Source organism: Halyomorpha halys, unplaced genomic scaffold (assembly GCF_000696795.3).
Source record: "Halyomorpha halys isolate HHAL.00 unplaced genomic scaffold, Hhal_1.1 Scaffold343.1, whole genome shotgun sequence".
Lineage (NCBI taxonomy): Eukaryota > Metazoa > Arthropoda > Insecta > Hemiptera > Pentatomidae > Halyomorpha > Halyomorpha halys.
The window spans coordinates 419187-437240 of NW_027109758.1; the positions used below are offsets into that span (position 1 = coordinate 419187).

Sequence of the window (18054 nt, forward strand, 5' to 3'; positions counted from 1 at the left end):
GATTTTACCATAGGCATGTTACTTTAAAATAACACTACTAGCTTTGGAGCAGTCTATAAAGAGGGATTACAATAAAGAAAGAAGCCTATGATGCTATCTATGGAATGCCCCGATTGCAAACATAAAACCAAACTTTTTTTTGTAAGATGTGCCACTTTAAAATCCAATCAGCAATATATAAAAATGCCCATAAATTTTATTGTAATGCTTTCAACATCAACTCTATAAAAATGTAATAAGAAGCAAACTTAATTTTATTTTAATTGAAAAGACAAAAAAAATGGCCCATCCTTCTTGATATGAGATAGTTAATTTATTTTGAGAAATCTTATCTCAGAAACTATGTGAGATTCAGATGTCTATTAGCAATCAAATTAAGGCTAGTTTAATGTACTATGAAGTAGTTTATGACCTTTACCTTCGTAGGAATAGTAGTTTTCATGATATTTGAAAAAATATATCTCTAGACCCATAAGATGCACATATGTCTGCTAGCACTCAAAATAAAGGAAATTTAACTTACTACAAAGTATTTTATGACACTTATCTTCGTAGGGGTAGTAGTTTTTATGATATGAATATAAATTTGGCAAATGAAAATTTGTCCGAACAACCATAAATGAATTAATTTTAGCAAATTTCATGAAAACTACTACTATGAAAATAAACGTCATAAACTAATTTATAGTTTATTAAACTAGCTTTAATTTAAGTGCTAATAGACATCTCTACATCAAATGGTTTTTGAGATATAGATTTTCAAAATAAATTCACTAACTACTGATCTTTTAGTACTTCCAATCAACATTTTTATGAAATGTTGCTTTTAAAAAGCTATATCTGAGAACTATTGAACTTAAATAGCTCTATTAGGGCTTTCATTTTAGAAAATTTATTTTCCTTTAAATATATTTTTTTTTTTTTAGATTTTCTGGTGTTGTTGGTAGTTTTTAAGATATAGAGCTCCGAATAAAAAATTAATTATTTTTAACGTTTTGAAACAGCCGCCATTTTTATTCCCCCTACCTATACTTGGCAGACTCATCAATTTTGGCTAGTAATTATACCAAGTTTTCAATTAAGTAATCAAAAATTGGGGTGAAATAACTGACGTTTTTCTCCTCTTGGGCTCTTGTACTAATAGTATAGAATAAAATAACCATGGATTCACCACATCTTAAAGAAACTGAACAGTAATCTAAAACTAAAAATGAAAAAGTAAATTGCCTAATTTCACTACTATAATATTAATTTTAACCATTATTACAATGAGTGCTTTTCATATTAAACATTGTGAATGAAATTATACATAAAGAGAAACCTAAACGGTTAATCCAAAGGACAGTAAAACGAAAAGGTCTCCTCTCCCCCCCTCCCGCTATTTCACAGTAATCCTCCAATGATCGGATTGCATAATTTTCTTCATGATCAAACTTTCTTATTTAAACCTTGCCATTCGAACATTCATTTTTAGTTATATTGTAATTCCGATTAAACGTGTATGGGGGTCCTTTTATGTTTCATGATTGATTTACACAACTATCTGCGTTTGTATGTTGGCCATGCTGGAGATTTGAATTATTGCGGGTTCTGTTTAAGAGTAACTGTCTAAGTGCTGTTCAAGTTTTGTTGTGACAATGGAAACACCTTGCACCCCGACTTCAAATTTTAAAGGAGCGAGGACACTTAATAATGGTAATTCGTCTCCATTTCTTATGCCACAAACGCCATTCATGACCAAAATAGGATTCGGAACAGGTAAAGATTTTTTTCTTGGTTTAGATCTCAACAACAAACAGTTAATATTAAAAGTCTTTTAATTTTTAAGGGGTGAGCGTCTATCATCTTCATAGATCGCCACGGTTTGGTAATGAGCGGTCCCCTTGGGCTATCAAGAAAAGGAATGCTAGAGCTCTAAGAGGAAATATCACTGAAAGGTTGTATAAGGAGGCTAAAATTTTGAGTTCTTTGGACCATCCTAATATTGTTGGGTTTCGTGGTTTTACTACAACTCCTGATGGTAGGGAGGTAATCAAAGTTATTGGATTTTTTTTTTTTTTAAATTATATAGCTCAATAAGAAAACGTTACCTACATAGTTTATCTTTTTATTAATCCATAATCTTTTTTTTTTAAGATGTAAACATGATATTTTAGGAATATTGTGACTATAGACCAGATTATTCAATTTGTTTGTAATGGTGCTTGTTCACTACTGTGACTCCAATATTACACAATTAGTGTACACATATAGTTATTACACAATTAGAACATGGTTGTCAATTATAACCTGACACCATAAAATGATTTATATTTATGCCTGACCTTAACTGGATTGGTAGGATCCTTGGAGGTTTCATTTATCTTTTTAGAGTGAGGTTTCTTAGTCTAATTTTACTTAGATTTAACATACTTCAATAACCTCTTACTTTCTTTTTGCTACTATAAATTTCATGTGTATCCATTTTCTGCTTGTTGCTGCTTACATATTTCTAATTGATTTTCGTTTAAACTTATTTGTTAGAATAAATTATAGCTGGTGTAGTAGCTATTAAAATAGATTTTCCCAAACCTTTATTGACACATCTTATATGTTACCAACCTATTTTGCCCGAGTGGGAAGTTCATGATTTAGACGGGGGCTGATTCTAGGTTGCTAAGTGACAATTTGACCGTTGTCCACTAGAGCCTCTCTGGCAACAGTACTTCAATCGAATGGACACCTTTATCTTCCTCTTTCACAGACTGCTGTTGTTCTTTATCTTCACCATCCTACTCTTCCACACTGTCCCTCTCCTGTCCTATATTGAACTGCTGTAGAAGTTTGATGTGCTTCACATTTTTTTCTATAATTCTTCTCTAACTTTTCTTCCATTTTTAAGCATTAGAATCTTGAATGTCCCATTCCCCTAACCCCTTTGGTAGGAACCCACTCTAACCAAAGTGTTATCTGTAATTGAAATTTTTTTCCAGTAGCAAAGAAAAAGCATTAAAAAAATAAATCCTTGATCTGCAATTACCTCATAAGGAATTCCATGCATTGAAAAAAAAATTGTTTTAAAACCTCAATAGCATAGTCTGTGACCTTGAAAAGTATAGGGGAATAGCCTTTTAAGAATCATTCTTAATGGTTTATGAACTGATTCCACCTTGAAAGGGGAGCCCAAAACGTAGCTATTAAGACACTCATCCAAACCCTACAGCCGACATTTCTTTCTTGATATTCACTTACCCTTTCTCTGTTTCTGTGTAACTTCTTAAAGTTTATGCAAGTGGTATCAGAACTGCTCCTAAACAGTGGTGAGCACACACTGACTGTAATCAGTTAATTAAAAACATAATATCTAAAAACAGGTTAATTGGTTGAAGTCAGCTTCACAACTTAAAAAGATGCCTGTTGCACCTCTTGCAAATGCCATTCCACCTCTTTTTGCTATCAAAGGAACTTTAAACTACCGTAACAAGTATAAAAATAACGCACTTACATTTTCCTCAGATTTAACCCCTCCAAGCAATCACTGAAATAAATATTGAATCTTTAAATTTAAGCTGGATTATTATTACAGGTTTTGAGATTTAGATTACCAATTCCATATTAAGATTTCACTATACTTCTTTATTGAAAGCTTAATCACCATAACAATAAAACCTTTATTTCATAGTTTTAATTACAGCCCTTGTTATATCTCAACAAGCTAACAGTTTTTTCTAATGTTCCTTCATTTATCTTTATTAATACCTGTTAATACACATTGTTATTTCATTGTGTTATCAATGTCTAAATATGTTTTGTGCTGTTGTATTGATTTTATTGTTTATGATTAACTTTCAATTACTAACTGTTCCAGGTTTTGCTAATGGAGGAGTGCACACAATCCTTAGGTGATTTTATTGAAAATTTCAGCAAAGATTATGGTGCATTTTCTCCAACCACAATTTATCAAGTTATAACTAGTGTTAGTCGAGCCCTTCAGTATCTACATGAAGATAAGAAATTAATTCATGGAGACATTAAATCTTTCAATGTACTCATTAAAGGTTATTTATATATTCTTTATCCATTATATTTGATTTATGTTTGGTATTGTTTTTTATCCTAAATAATTTTTAATTTTTTTGGCATCTATTTTTATTGTTTTATAGCTTTATTCATTTAATATCATTTAGGACAATTTGAGTCTATCAAGTTATGTGACTTCGGGGTGAGTTTAAATATTGGTGAAGATGGAACCTCTGATGAGGAATATATTGGAACATTACCTTGGACAGCTCGGGAAGCACTGGAAGATGGACCTATCACAGAAAAAGTGGATATTTTTGCTTTCGGACTCACAATTTATGAAATGCTGTCACTGAAGCAACCTCATGGAGATAGTTGCGATGATTCCCTAATGGATTTGACAGTCGAATCAGAAATGTTGGATGATTCTATAGAAGAACCTTATGGTAAATATTCTTAAATTATCTCGACTACTAAGGTAATGTTAAACATAGTGCAGAAGTAAATGTACTGCAATGCTGATCTAGTTATATTTTGTCATCCTGATTTCAATTGATTATTTTAGCATTCCAGGGAAAGTTTGTGTCTTTTCATATTTTAAATTTGTGAATATTTATTATAATTTGAGGATATTACGACTAATTTAAAATATGGCTTGCTTTTCCCGTGTTCTACTAATTTCAAGAACAGATTAATTTGTTTGTTTGTTTTTATAGGTACCCGACCAGAATTACCTCCTTTGGGTTCTGAATATAATGACATAGTTGCTCTATTTAATTGGTGCACCGAAGAAGATTATAAAAAAAGGCCCAGAGCACGTGATATGTTAAGCACTTTGAATGCTTAAGTACAATACAGTCCATGTGTTAATGAGCAATTTTATTTTCATCAAATATATATTTAAAAGGCTGTAATAAAAAAATAAAATTAAAAAGACTTGTAAATAACATATTTCAGTTTTAAATGAAGTTTTATCGTTGTAGTATAAGTGACTGTGTGTATGCTGTCATTCTCCAAAAAATTTCATATTCAGACTAATACGACTTGATATATGTTTAGATGTTGTTAATTTTATTATCTTATTTTAACAAACCTTTTTGTATCCTCCAGCCCATGTTTCTCAAGATTTCACAACTGCAGACATTAAAAAATTCAAAGCGATTATGTATTTTTTAAATATTGTAATCTCCTTTTTGTATTTGATTTGCACTTCACTTCAACTGTCATTGCTCAATTAATGTTTTATTTACAAATTAGACATTTGTATTATTTAATTGTTCCATTAACACTTCGCAAGTCATCTACCAGACTTGTAAAACTTGGAAAGATCATAGAATCCTTTATAAGGTAAAGGATATGAACACAAATTTGCTAGTATGATTCAGAATTATTATTTGCCACAATCAGTTGGCTTAATAATTATATTTATTGTTAATGTTCATCAATTTTTTGTAGTAAACCATCAATATTGTTGCAATAGTTCATAGAACTTAGTTTCTTTGTATTATTGTATTTCATCAAATAATACTAAAAATTCAATTTCTTTAGGATCTCAAATAATGATTCACTTGGGGGATCACCTTTACACAAAAATAATTGAATTATATATTTAAAAATAAAAACAGTGGTTTAAATTAGTTCCTCTGTTTCCTTAGACTCCTTCCTCTGATAATATTAAAAGATGTAGGAAGGTATTTTGACATTCAGTCAATTACAATATGTGGAGATAAATAGGTCTCTGTTCAATTGTATGTGCTGGAAGATTAATTTTATACTAAAACTAATGAAAGAAATTGTATAATCAATTAAGGAATAAAAATATATAAGTGAATTGATCCATTTGTTCGATTATATTGATCTCATTAGGTTATGATACAGAAATTTTATTCTATCAAATAAATATTTTCTGTAGTACGTTTTTTAGTGTGACTGGTTTAAGTTTAAATGTAATTTTATAAAAATACAGACTGGTTTTATAAGTTGTGTTTTATTTAATAGCAATCCTCCTCTCTTTACGCTTTCCAAACAAAATATGAGCTGCATAGAAGTAGTAGATAATGCTATTTGCAATAATTTTGTTCATAAACAATGAAAATCCATTATGTCGTTCTGGAGTAATTTATGCTTAGGTCTCTGTTCTATTCAAACCGACAATTCAATGTGAATAGTGAGGATCTGGAAATATATTTACTGTTCTAAAAAGTAGGGACTGGATATCAAATTTAAGACTAAATTTTTAAGTTAATATTTTCTCAACAGTTTATAAAAATTAACATATTCATAGCAAAATATTAAGTTTGATAAAAATAAATGAATCGCTTTTTCTGACAATGGTTAAAGTTGTTCAGTGAAAAAAAAAAATCAATCAAGTCTACAAAACGGTGTGTGTGAACAATCTAGCCCAAAGAAGGAAAGGTTTGTGCAATACTGAAATCACATCCCCGGTGTGTATGTACCTGGGATATGACAATAACTTTTTTGATCAGCTCAGTGAATCAATGTAAGATTAAAAAAGTCTTTAATACCAGACTGGTCTTATGCTCATCAAAATAGTTTGGCATGGCTTAAATGCTGAATTTTCCAAAGTGCTTCCTCCTGAGTACTTTTAATTTTGTTGTTTAAAATATAATTAACCTATTCAAATTTTTTATAGTAAAAAAATGGATAAATATAAACTATGAAATGATTTGATAATAATTAACTTATCAATTGTTCCTATTCTCAGTACGCTGGTGTTCCTCAGGGTAGTATCCATGGCCCATCCTCTACAGATGATATCCTAACACTATCCTCACCAGATATGTTGACACACATATATGCTTGCAGTTAGTAATAACCTTTTAATTGTATCCCAAACTCCAATCCCACATCGCAGCCCTCCAAGAAGTAATTGTAGGATTAAAATAGATCCTACCTGCTTCCCTACAGTTTCTTTTTAATAATGTTGCTTTTACCCCCTTCCAACAGATCCGCTGCCTTGGACTACATCTGGACAAATGACTAACCTGGAATTTTCACACTAGACTGAAAAGAAAGGAAACTGGTCATCGATTTCTACTATTTCATTACAAAATACTGATCTACATGACTGTAATAAGGCCAATCTGGACATATGGAGTCGAGCTTTGGGTCTCCACTAAACCTTCTAATTCCTCTCGTATCCAATCCATAATCCTCAATGCTCCTTACTTTGTCACAATTAATATCATTCATAAAGACCTTAATGTTCCATATGTAACCGATCTAGCCCAAAGCAGATATCATTCCTTCCATTATAAACTCCCTAACCACCTAAACCCACTAATTTATAACCTTACTTCCTCTGACAATCCTTAGAAGCACCTAAAAGAAGATGGCCAGGAGACCTGCTAGTGTAAAAACATTAGAGTGCTACCAATGGGTAGTTCTCTTCACTCCTGTATCACTTCATTATAACAGATCAAATTTACTGAATGTATTATAATGTACAGTTGTGAATTTCAATTAATATATTAAATAAAAACATAAAATAAAGTTATCCAGATAGCAGGGAAAATATTTTTTTCAGGTTGAAAACATTTCCGGAAATAAGGCCAACAGTAAAAACGTATTATATATCATTGAAATACTAAACATTTTAGAGGTAATAATATTTAACAAATAAAGTCTTAGAAGGTAAAGGAGAATGATGAAAAAGCATAAATAAAAGTATTCTATTATAACACGAGACTGTGCGAGCGAATGTGTACTGTTCCAGTTCGTTTCGATACTCTGATCATTTTTTTCGTCATGATAGCTATTATAATACTTTTATCATCTCAGTGGTGCTTAGCGCATTTCCACTAACTTTACGAAAAATATAATAAAGGTTCTGTCTTTTAGAAAAACTAATTAAAAAGTTGTAATTTTACTAAAAGAGAGAACCTTTAATTATGTTTGTAAAGTTAGTGGAAAGATATTTAGCACTAAAGGCTTACCCAGAATCAAAACAAGGGGGGCAAGCCACAGTTTAAGGTTCTGACATTTCAACATGGAAAAGACGAATGAAACAAAAATTTTAAGAAAACTATATATAATTGTCCCAGTATCTTTCTAAAATTCTTGTTTAATTACAATTAAACAAGATTCTTTTTTTTATTAGATTATTAATTTTTTTTCACATCTAGGGGGGAGGGGCAGCCCCCGCTGGGTATGCCTATGTACCAGCATCACTGTGAAGGAACCCTTCAAAATAATTAATGTTTTTTGTTTCATTTTATCTAATGTATGTGCCTTTTAGTTGGCAAGATGACTGCATTAAATCATTCTTAGAATTTCCCATTTTGATTTTATAACAAAATAGGTCAGAATAAATGGTTAAGATATTGTAAATTTAAGGTAAACTTAAATTATTTATACTTCTTTCATACTTTTGCAAAAGTAAAATTTTACATCGGAAATATTATTAAAATCAGTTCGGAGAGGTATCGACACAATGGATAGTATAAAAATATCTGTTCTGAAAAGAGCGAGGATTAATTTCTGCTCTAAGCAGGGAGGGTAAAAGAAAGTTGCGTGATTCGCGCACTGCACCAGTTTTATTTTTTTGTTTTCAAGTATTAATGAAATATTTAAATCACATGTTGCAAAATATAGTCAAAAATATTCTTCATACAAAGAAAGTCATAAAGAATGAATTTGAAGTAAATTTAAATATTCGTAAGAAGATAGTCCAGGTAGCGGCCAATAAAGGTATCAAAATAGTAAAAGAAAACTATTTATTGTTAACCAACGGTTCGCCCCACAGGGTGCAGGGCTAAATTAAAAAAACAAGATAAAAACATAGAATTGAAAGAGCATTAAAGTAAAAAACATTTCAAAACAATTGTTATGTTCATAAAGAATATAAAAAAGAAATAATAGTAATAATACAGAAGAAAGTATACATGTAGGTGGACTAGAGTTACTAATAAATACAACCATAGCCCTGTTTCATAAGTACAAACTAATACTATTAATCCTGTCGATTTAACTTAATACAATTACACTAACTTGTACTTTAGTACTTTTTAACTCCTAAATATCACTAATAGACCTCCCTATTATGACAAAAATAAGTATTAGTGTAATTAACACGTTGTTTCTATACTTGAATTTTGAACTAATACTATTAGCTTTCATTACGAAACAAGGCCACAGGTGTGATAGAATTGTTTTGAAAAGTATCACACTCGGTTGTACTCATTAGTAACTAGTTTCTAGTCCACCTACATGTATACTATCTTATATACTTTATAAACATAACAATTTCTTTTGAAATGTTTTTCACTTTAATGTTTTGTCAGTTCTATAATATTTGTCTTGTTTTTTCATTTAGCCCCGACGAAGCCCTGTAAAGTGGGGCCGAAACGTTGGTTAACAATAAATAGTTTTCTTTTTCTATTTTGATACCTTTATTGACCGCCACCCGGACTACTTTTCAACAATCTACTTCATACGGTCAGCTCTATTCTTCGAAAATATATTTTATTTTAGCCCATAAGAGAATATCTTGGCTCAATGGTTCTCTAAAAATGGCAGAGAATAAGAAAACAAATGGAATTTTAGTGAAAAATTATGAGAAAAAAAATTAATTGTAATCATTGAACTTTTATTAAATTCTTATAAATTATTCGTAGCCTATATTTTTATTTGTATAACAAAAATAATAATTTTAACTTACGTTATAAGTTTTTAGGTACATGCTATTTTTAAGGGAACCGTTAAGCCTAAACATTCTCTCTTGGGCTGAAATAAAAGATTATTAAATTTACTTAATATTTTTCTAAATGATTGTTTTCATAGAACACAATATTCTGACTATATTTCGTATTCATATGTAATTCAATGATTACATTTTTTTTACTTTTGGGTAAATATTGTCAATGTTTGAACAGCTGTTTTATGGAAAAGAATGTTCGTACAAATCTCATTTTGTAAGGATAAACATTATTATCTTCTCTTTTTTAAAGATATGGTAAATATAATGAAATTAGAGTGCTAATAATATTTGTTCATCTAATAGTTCTAGAGATACATTTTTTCAAAAAATAGTTTTGTTTTTTTTCTCTCTAAATTATGATAAATTAACATTTACGAATTTATTTTGGTGAATATCATAGACATAATTACTCCTACGGTGGTAAACTTAATAAACTACTTTATGGTTCATATTTAAATAATAAAATATTTAATTAGCTTTCATTTGTGAGCTAATAGAAATCTGAATGTCTAATAGTTCCTGAGATATTGTTTAAGTCTTCATTATAACTAATTTATGAGATAAAAAGGAAATGGTATGTAATAACTCGAAAAATGAATTTAGGGACAACTGCCATTTTATTTCCATTGACCATAGTTGGCAGAGTCGTCAATTATGACTTTTAATGTATATAATATTTAATGTAGTTTTCATTAAAATAACAAATAATTGTTGTGAAATAACTTGATTTATTTTTCATTGTTTCTCGGACTAACATCTTCAACCTTGAAACCACGACGACCTGAAACATTGGTCTTATTTATGGATGAAAATGTTTTAAAAAAACTTACTGCATTTAATAAAATATATTTACAAAGAAATTGATACCATGTTTACTAGTAATTTCTTCTCCAGAAACTCTGATAGCCAAAAAAAAAATTAACTTAAAATTTAAGTAATTTAACTAACTGATTAACTGTTTTTATATATCCTATTTTAAAGATATAGTTAGGTAAGGGTTAAATCCATTTATTCAATTATTATTTTCAGGAAATCTGCAAACACACTATCTCATTGGCATCTTTACACTAATTATGTACTAAATAAAAATATAACGAATTAATTGGATTAGATCCCACCCTTGCTTGCCTAATAGGGAGACATTGAGAATTCTGAAATGAATGCTGTGTAAGGAAAACACGCATGTTTACATAGACAGTAGGATTAAGCTCTTAATTTTATGTCTATTTTTCAACTTTTGCATAACTAATACTCTCGTATGTGCCAAATCCTGTTTAATATTAGTTGTAACGATGGAAACACCTTGTACCCCGCCTTCAAATTATAAAGGAGAAAAGACACTAAATAATGGTTATTCGTCTCCATTCGTTATGCCCCAAACGCCGTGCATGACCAAATTAGGATTCGGAACAGGTAAACTGATTTTTTTTTTAATGATAAATGAAACTTGAAAACAAACAGATATTATAAAAAGTCTTTTAACTTTTGAGGTATGAGTGTATATCATCTTCATAGATCGCCACGATTTGGTAATGAGCGTTCCCCATGGGCCATCAAGAAAAGAAATGTTAGAGCGCAAAGAAGAATCTATGTTGACAAGTTGTACAAGGAGGCTAAAATTTTGTGTTCTCTGGATCATCCAAATATTGTAGGATTTCGAGGATTTATGATTACTCCTGATGGCAGGGAGGTAACCAAAATTATATTATTTATTGATTTGTGTTACATAAAGACGCAGTTCAACGTGACAGTTGCAGCCATGTTGTACTATCAAATCTTGTTTGATTGTTGAAGTTACTTACAGAAGGCACTACTGTTACGTTAACTGCCACATGTATACACCTTGACAGTGAACTGTCACGTTCCTGCCAACCTTTTCAGCGTAATATTTCATAACGTTTGTTTTGACATTTTTCACATATTTCTTCTAATTTATAGAAAATGTATAAAATAAATTCTAATGATAGATTTATTTTTTATATTCAGTCCAAATCACATTACTCATTGAAATAAAGTTTTTAAGTTCAAACGTTTTGCAGCTAACTGTCATACAGTTGAACTGTTAGTGTTAAAATAAGGAGATGCACTGGCACACTATCTCTTTTAAAACAGTACTGCCAGGACAGAAAACTGTTACTATGAAAACAAGTCTTAAGATTTTGCCCAGGTGTAAAATGTCCCAGAGAAAATGGATATTTACTTTTATTACAATAAACTTCTGCAGAAAATATTACATAATTATTTTTATTATTTAGTGATTTAATAAATTCCTACATGACAGAACTGAAATAACAATGTGACTGACTAAACTTTTACACGCAACTTTGTGTATTCAAACTTGAAACCTGTTTAGTATGACCCCAATATCTACATTTCTAACAGATATTGGTATTCACCTGATTAAGGAAAAATGGAAATGAAATTAATTGTTTTTATTTTTACTTTTAGGTTTGTTTTTGTTTATAAAAATACATTTTATTATTATTATCAAAATTTATCTTATATTAATTTCAATATCCATTATTAACCTTTTTCAATTATTACCTATTGCAGGTTCTGCTGATGGAGGAGTGCACTCAGTCCTTGGGTGATTATATTGAAAATTTTAGCCAAGATTGTGGTGCATTTTCCCCAACCACAATTTATCAAGTTATAGCAAGTGTTAGCAGTGCACTTCAATATCTACATGAAGATCAGGAATTAATTCATGGAGACATTAAATCTTTTAATATACTCATAAAAGGTTACTTATACCATTTATATTTACTTGTGATAAGTCTAATTTGGAAGGTGGAGATTTGAAACTTGTCAAAAAATGTGTTATGCTATTTCTCTCTTTAGAAAAACATTGAGAATAATTATTTGGCTCATTTTATAAAAAAAAATACTGAAAGTTCAATATAGGCTCTAGTCCGCACCTATCCCAAAGAAATCTGGTAAGAGTGACTCATTCTTATGATCATTATTGATTCTCGTTCAGTTGTTATCTACTTACAGCTAATTTATAGTGGACAATCTAAAAAATGGTACTGTGAATGTATAGTATAGACTGGTAGTTGTTACAATAGCTTTGGATAGTTCATAACTGTTTGCTTACGATTTCTCAAGAGATTCTGGGAATCTGGAATTTCAGATTGGACTGATAAGGAGTAACATAGACAGTAAAAATTAGTTATACAGTTTTAATAAACTTATGCTTTCAATTTTTTTACTGTCTTGGAAGCACTGCATCATAAAAACCTGTAGTCCTTTAAGATTCTCCTTTCCATGTCATAAGAAATGTTCCTCTCCAGGAACCTTGGAACCTCTCTCAGACCAGTGAGGCTTCTGATTTATTTTATGGTGATGATCTGTTCCCAATAACTTCATTAACCAGTTCCTTAAAATTCCCAATTGAATGCTGAGATTTAGTTTAATTATATTGTAAATACAACCTCTCTTTCCTGCAATGGATATTTAATAGAGTGGAATATGCTCGATTTATCTCTCGTGCAGTCCTGGTATTTTTATACTGAATTAACCTGCCTTGGCTGTTAGAATGACTCTCTCCAGATATTCTATCCTATTACGATAGTGTTTGTACTTGTCATAGGTGCATGTTTTTGTATTATTATTATTATTAACATCATATTAAACATTAATTTTAGAAATATTTAAAATTGATAGGTCAAACTGAAATATATGTTTTGTTTTTTAATGAAATGAATTGACCAAAATGTTAAGAACATATCTGAAAAGAATGTAGTTGATCATTCAAATAAATTTGAAATCATAAATCTGTTTATAAATTTAAAATGGTAATTATTATTTTTATTATATCTTTAATGAGTTATTTTTCCACATATTTAATACGAAACTTAAGGAAATTTTTCAGATGAGTAATTCATAAACCTTATTTTTTAAATCCATATTATAATTACAGAAATGTAATACCATGGCTTTTTCAGTTTTAATGATATGTGATTATTTTAACACTGTGGTCTTTTAGTTTTTCAATAAATGCTAAATGAGTACTATAAAAAAGAGTTGAATAGTGCTGGTTTTCTTGAAGTTTTATCAATATAATCATGAGAGATAGTTGACTGTGGATGACTTATAGTTGGAGAAGATGGTTGGAGGTGCGGTCAAAATATAACACAAATAAGTTGAAGTAACTTATTTAATCATGCCAATGTTTCGGCCAGAATGTCTAGCCTTCATCAGGGCTAAGAACAGAACAAGATAACAACCAATGAATACAGAAAATATAAACAGAATGACATTCAGTAAATGATTGTACACAATGGAATTGATATCAATTCCATTCTGTGGCGATTAGCTCACCCTTTCTCTCTTTTGTAGTTGTCATTGATTCAGTTATGCCCCATTCTAACTCATTTATTCTTTGAAACGGGAATACTCCCACTTAATTTTTACTTTTTTAAAAGTAAAATATTACTATTTCTCAAAAATTAACAATGATTTTATTAAATACTTCCAATAAAAAAGATTAATTAAATGCTTCAAGTATTAGTTGGGTAAAAATATAATACTTACCAATGCCTTAAATTAATTCTTCATATAACAAGAACCAACAATTTTCACAAGTTGCAACAAAGTGATGAACCGTTAACAACAAAATGTGAAAGTGTTATAGGTGTTATTAGAATAGCACTTATTTTGTGATAGTTACTTCTGCCATGCCTTAAAGAAAACTAATAGCTTTAAAAACAAACAGCCAGAAAGCATTTATTTGCTGAATGTAGTTTTGACTTATTCTTGCCTTAAATGGTACAATCTCACCCTATTTTATGCCGTACTGTGATTTTAAAGTGATGATTCATGATGTTTGATGCTTAATGATCTGAGCTTATCTTGATTGTTATTTAGCTTTATTCATTTAGGAAAACTCGAATTTATCAAGTTATGTGACTTTGGTGTAAGTTTAAATATTGGAGAGGATGGAATCTCTGATGAGGAATATGTTGGAACATTACCTTGGACAGCTCCAGAAGCGTTGGAAGATGGGCTTATTACAGAAAAAGTGGATATTTTTGCTTTTGGACTAACAATTTATGAAATGCTTGCACTGAAGCTACCACATTGGGAATTTGATGACACTTACCTTATGGATTCGACATTTGAATCTGATATGTTGGACGATTCTATAGAAAAACCTTATGGTAATTAGTTATTATTTTTATTTACTTTAAAATAAACATGGTAATTTACCCATGGTATGATGTTAAACTTAATTCAGTTTATTGCAATGCCAATTTAGTTATGTTTTTCATCCTGATTTTAATTAATTATTTAACTTTTGGAGTAAATTTAACTGCTTTTTTTTTCTAACTTTTTGAAAGAAGATATGAGGGATTAAAAATCAAGTTTAAAGTATGATTTCTCTTTCTCAAATTTTTTCAAGAACTGATTTTTTTTCTAGGTACCCGACCAGAGTTACCTTCTTTGGGTTCTGAATACAAAGACATAGTTGCTTTGTTTAATTGGTGCACAGAAGAGGATTATATAAAAAGGCCCCGAGCACGAGATATGTTAAATACACTACACAATAAACATTTGAACAAGCAATTTTAATTCCATCAAGTATATATTAGAAAGTTTTTTATGAAAAAATACTTGTAAACAGCATACCAAGTATGTTTTATAAAATTTTATCTTAGAAAGCTAAGAATTTATATGTGGTCCAAATTAAATGCATTTCAAACTCAGTTCGGAATACATGTTATTAAATATCTAAAATGTTTTTACTAATACATACCAGGCAATAATTCTTATAACTATTTGTAAGCCAATGAATAATTAGCATTTTTTCTTAAAAGAAAAAAAGGAATGAACATGGGATGTTTGAGTAATGGATTTAATTCATCAAAAATTTTGTCATACCTTCCTACTTATTTATAATATACTTTCTTGTTTTTTAAAGTCTGCTACATCCATTCTGGGTCAATTTATAAGTGTTAGTAATATAATATTCTATTCTGTCTTATGAATTCTCCTTAAAAAATAATAAATGATGACTTATGTAGTTTTGTAATTTATATATGTAAATATTGATGATTGAATATCATAAATTTCATTTAATTAATTATCAGGTTATTCATCATTATGTGTTAAAATTCAGTATTTTATAGAAATTGATGAGAAAATATATATGTTTTTGGTAAGTAACCATAACTTTATTTAATATTTTCCCAGCTTAAGAGCTTAAGCAAGAACTTAATGAACTTGTCAATTTAACAAAATAACAATGATCTCTTCATGACACCTTCCATTTTGATCAAAGATATCTTGTTTTTCTTTTTATGCAGTCGTTTAGGTATAATTTGCTGTCGAGCAAGTCGAATTTGTGGCTCTATGATAAACAACCAACGATTCAATCATGGGTTCTCCCTTCACAGGCGAATTTAGTGAGTTTATTGGGGTATTTAATTTTAATTAGTACCAAAATTATTCTGATTATTATTTGGGTTCTGAATATAATGAATGTCATAGATGTTTTATGTCTAATGGGCACAAGGGTTCTATACTTATAACAATTATATAAGGATTGTAAAGTATAAAAAGGTTTGTGTAAAAACCATAGTGAACTAGGAATTTTAAAAATTGTTAATAATCAAAAATTAACATTTGAATGAGCAAATTTATTTTTATAAAATACATATGTTAAAGGTTAGAAAAAATTGTATTTAATATAGGATGTTTTTATATAAATAGTGTACGTATCTTTTATCTTTGGAACTTTTACACTGTTGGGAATGCATCTAGTTTGGTATTAAAAATATTTCTACTAATATATAGAGGACAATTATTGTGATAACTATTAGTAGACATATTATTAACCAGCATTTTTTCTGAAAAAAAAAAAAAAAATTGGTAAAAGTTGACAGTCAGATTCTGCGTTTTCTAAACAACTTATTTTATCATACCTTCCTAGCTTTCCTCATTAATATTTCTGCTTTATTCAGTTTTTTATGGCCTTTTTGTGTTAATACATAGCCATCGCCAATGTGATATTCTATTCTTTCTATCAGTTCTCCCTGAAAAAAGTAAATAATGATGATAGGAAGGAATTTTTGTTGTGACTTGCAATTTATTTAAATGAACACTGATACATACCTGTTGCGTTACCTGCATTGCAATGTCAAAGAACATTTCTCTGATCGTTGCAATAGTTTTTTCGATTTGTAAAATGTCTTTGTGCCTGTCTCTGGCATCTTCTAGTGACTGTCTAGCTTCTAATGTTTCTTTAGTGTACTGGAAAAATAAAGAAATGTTTTTCAAGTACCATCTATTTAATGTGACTTGTAATTTTGAACAAAGTTGTATTCTTGTGTCCCCTGCATATGCGTGTAGGGAACATAGTATCTCTAAAACGTCCAAGAATACAATAAATATATGCACTAAAAACATTGTATTTTTATTCTAAATCATTTGATCTTTAGGCAATTATAATTTTTAAAATTAATTCAAGATACATTTGAAGAGGTAGAAGAGGTGGCAAAAAGCAAAAGTGGTTTTGCTGGTACTATAAACCAAGTGAAAGTGAGATAGTAAATGTAAAAATTCTGTTAGTTTGCTAAGTATGGTTTGTAAATTAGTGAGGGGCACTGGTTGGTTATTAGTGAGCAAACTTTTAATTAGGGATATTTCATTAGCAATGGTCACTTTTCTGCAATTAGGAATTGTCAGAGAATTAGCATTGTCATGATTTGGAATGTTGGTCAGGTATAAGGAAAAGATAAGGTTTGTTTATTTTATTACTTTGTTTAGGAAATAAAATAGGGGCTTAGGTCTTTAAGGGCAATGTAAGAGAGTTCAGGAACCAGAGAATTCTAATTAGCATTGAATAAGTAAATATTAAATGAAAAACATATTGATGGTAGGGTAGCGATATTTACATCAACGATGTATGGATTTTTAATATGAGGAATGTGTGTGGGTGTTATAGGGTTCAACAGCAGATTTTCTATCAAGCATTTAGATAGTAATGTCAATATTAATGCTAATAAGTAGGCTGTCTGAGTCACTAATCAAGCCTGGGGGGTTGATTTTTATTTCTATGGCGGTTCCATGAAATAACAAATTGAAACCCCACCATGGTTAGAATAAGGTGGTACTCTGTAGATATTCCACCCACCTCGTATGTCAGAAAATGGAATGAGGTCAAAAAAAAAAAGTTAAGATTAAAATATATGATCAAAATATATGAGGATTTTAACTCAAATTTGAAACGGAGTATTCGGCCGTAGTTTATAAATGAAGGGAGAATGTATTTACTGATTTTAAAGGGAAAGACTGTTGACTGAAGGAAATTATATACTTATGTATTTATATAT

General features: G+C 29.7%; 3 protein-coding genes and 1 long non-coding RNA gene across 4 annotated transcripts in view; 2 read left to right on the forward strand and 2 right to left on the reverse strand.

Annotated features, from left to right (window-relative positions):
• Positions 1 to 1501: 1501 nt before the first annotated feature.
• LOC106681513 (lymphokine-activated killer T-cell-originated protein kinase homolog) lies at positions 1502 to 5972 on the forward strand. Its single transcript, XM_014421860.3, has 5 exons — positions 1502 to 1758; positions 1829 to 2028; positions 3848 to 4037; positions 4167 to 4445; positions 4716 to 5972. Exons 1-5 carry the CDS (start codon positions 1638 to 1640, stop codon positions 4844 to 4846), a joined length of 921 nt encoding a protein of 306 aa, XP_014277346.1. The 5' UTR covers positions 1502 to 1637; the 3' UTR covers positions 4847 to 5972.
• LOC106681514 (uncharacterized) lies at positions 5968 to 9911 on the reverse strand. Its single transcript, XR_001343260.2, has 2 exons — positions 9680 to 9911; positions 5968 to 6174 (listed from the first exon to the last, which is right to left on the reverse strand). It is a non-coding gene; the product is annotated as an uncharacterized lncRNA (long non-coding RNA).
• Positions 9912 to 10747: 836 nt separating this feature from the next.
• On the forward strand, positions 10748 to 16219 carry LOC106681515 (lymphokine-activated killer T-cell-originated protein kinase homolog). The gene is made up of 6 exons (XM_014421861.3): positions 10748 to 10885; positions 11003 to 11131; positions 11209 to 11408; positions 12272 to 12461; positions 14602 to 14880; positions 15141 to 16219. The coding sequence occupies exons 1-6, from the start codon at positions 10879 to 10881 to the stop codon at positions 15290 to 15292; spliced, it is 957 nt and encodes a 318-aa protein (XP_014277347.1). The 5' UTR covers positions 10748 to 10878; the 3' UTR covers positions 15293 to 16219.
• Positions 16220 to 16338: 119 nt separating this feature from the next.
• The window catches only part of LOC106681512 (syntaxin-1A), a 21759-nt gene continuing 20043 nt past the window's right edge, over positions 16339 to 18054 (reverse strand). Inside the window, exons 9-11 of the mRNA XM_067047926.1 lie at positions 16835 to 16972; positions 16645 to 16755; positions 16339 to 16569 (exon numbers count right to left, since the gene is read on the reverse strand). Of these exons, the coding sequence (XP_066904027.1) occupies positions 16480 to 16569; positions 16645 to 16755; positions 16835 to 16972 (339 nt within the window). The 3' untranslated portion in view covers positions 16339 to 16479. The remainder of the gene's footprint in view (positions 16570 to 16644; positions 16756 to 16834; positions 16973 to 18054) is intronic.

What these genes read in the sequence shown, in the direction of transcription:
- LOC106681513 (XM_014421860.3), top strand. Translation starts at nt 1,638, where the DNA reads ATGGAAACACCTTGCACCCCGACTTCAAATTTTAAAGGAGCGAGGACA. An exon ending in TTTCAATGTACTCATTAAAG is followed by an intron (nt 4,038 to 4,166) that starts GTTATTTATATA and finishes AATATCATTTAG; the next exon opens with GACAATTTGAGTCTATCAAG. An exon ending in TTCTATAGAAGAACCTTATG is followed by an intron (nt 4,446 to 4,715) that starts GTAAATATTCTT and finishes TTGTTTTTATAG; the next exon opens with GTACCCGACCAGAATTACCT.
- LOC106681515 (XM_014421861.3), top strand. An exon ending in TTTTAATATACTCATAAAAG is followed by an intron (nt 12,462 to 14,601) that starts GTTACTTATACC and finishes TTATTCATTTAG; the next exon opens with GAAAACTCGAATTTATCAAG. An exon ending in TTCTATAGAAAAACCTTATG is followed by an intron (nt 14,881 to 15,140) that starts GTAATTAGTTAT and finishes TTTTTTTTCTAG; the next exon opens with GTACCCGACCAGAGTTACCT.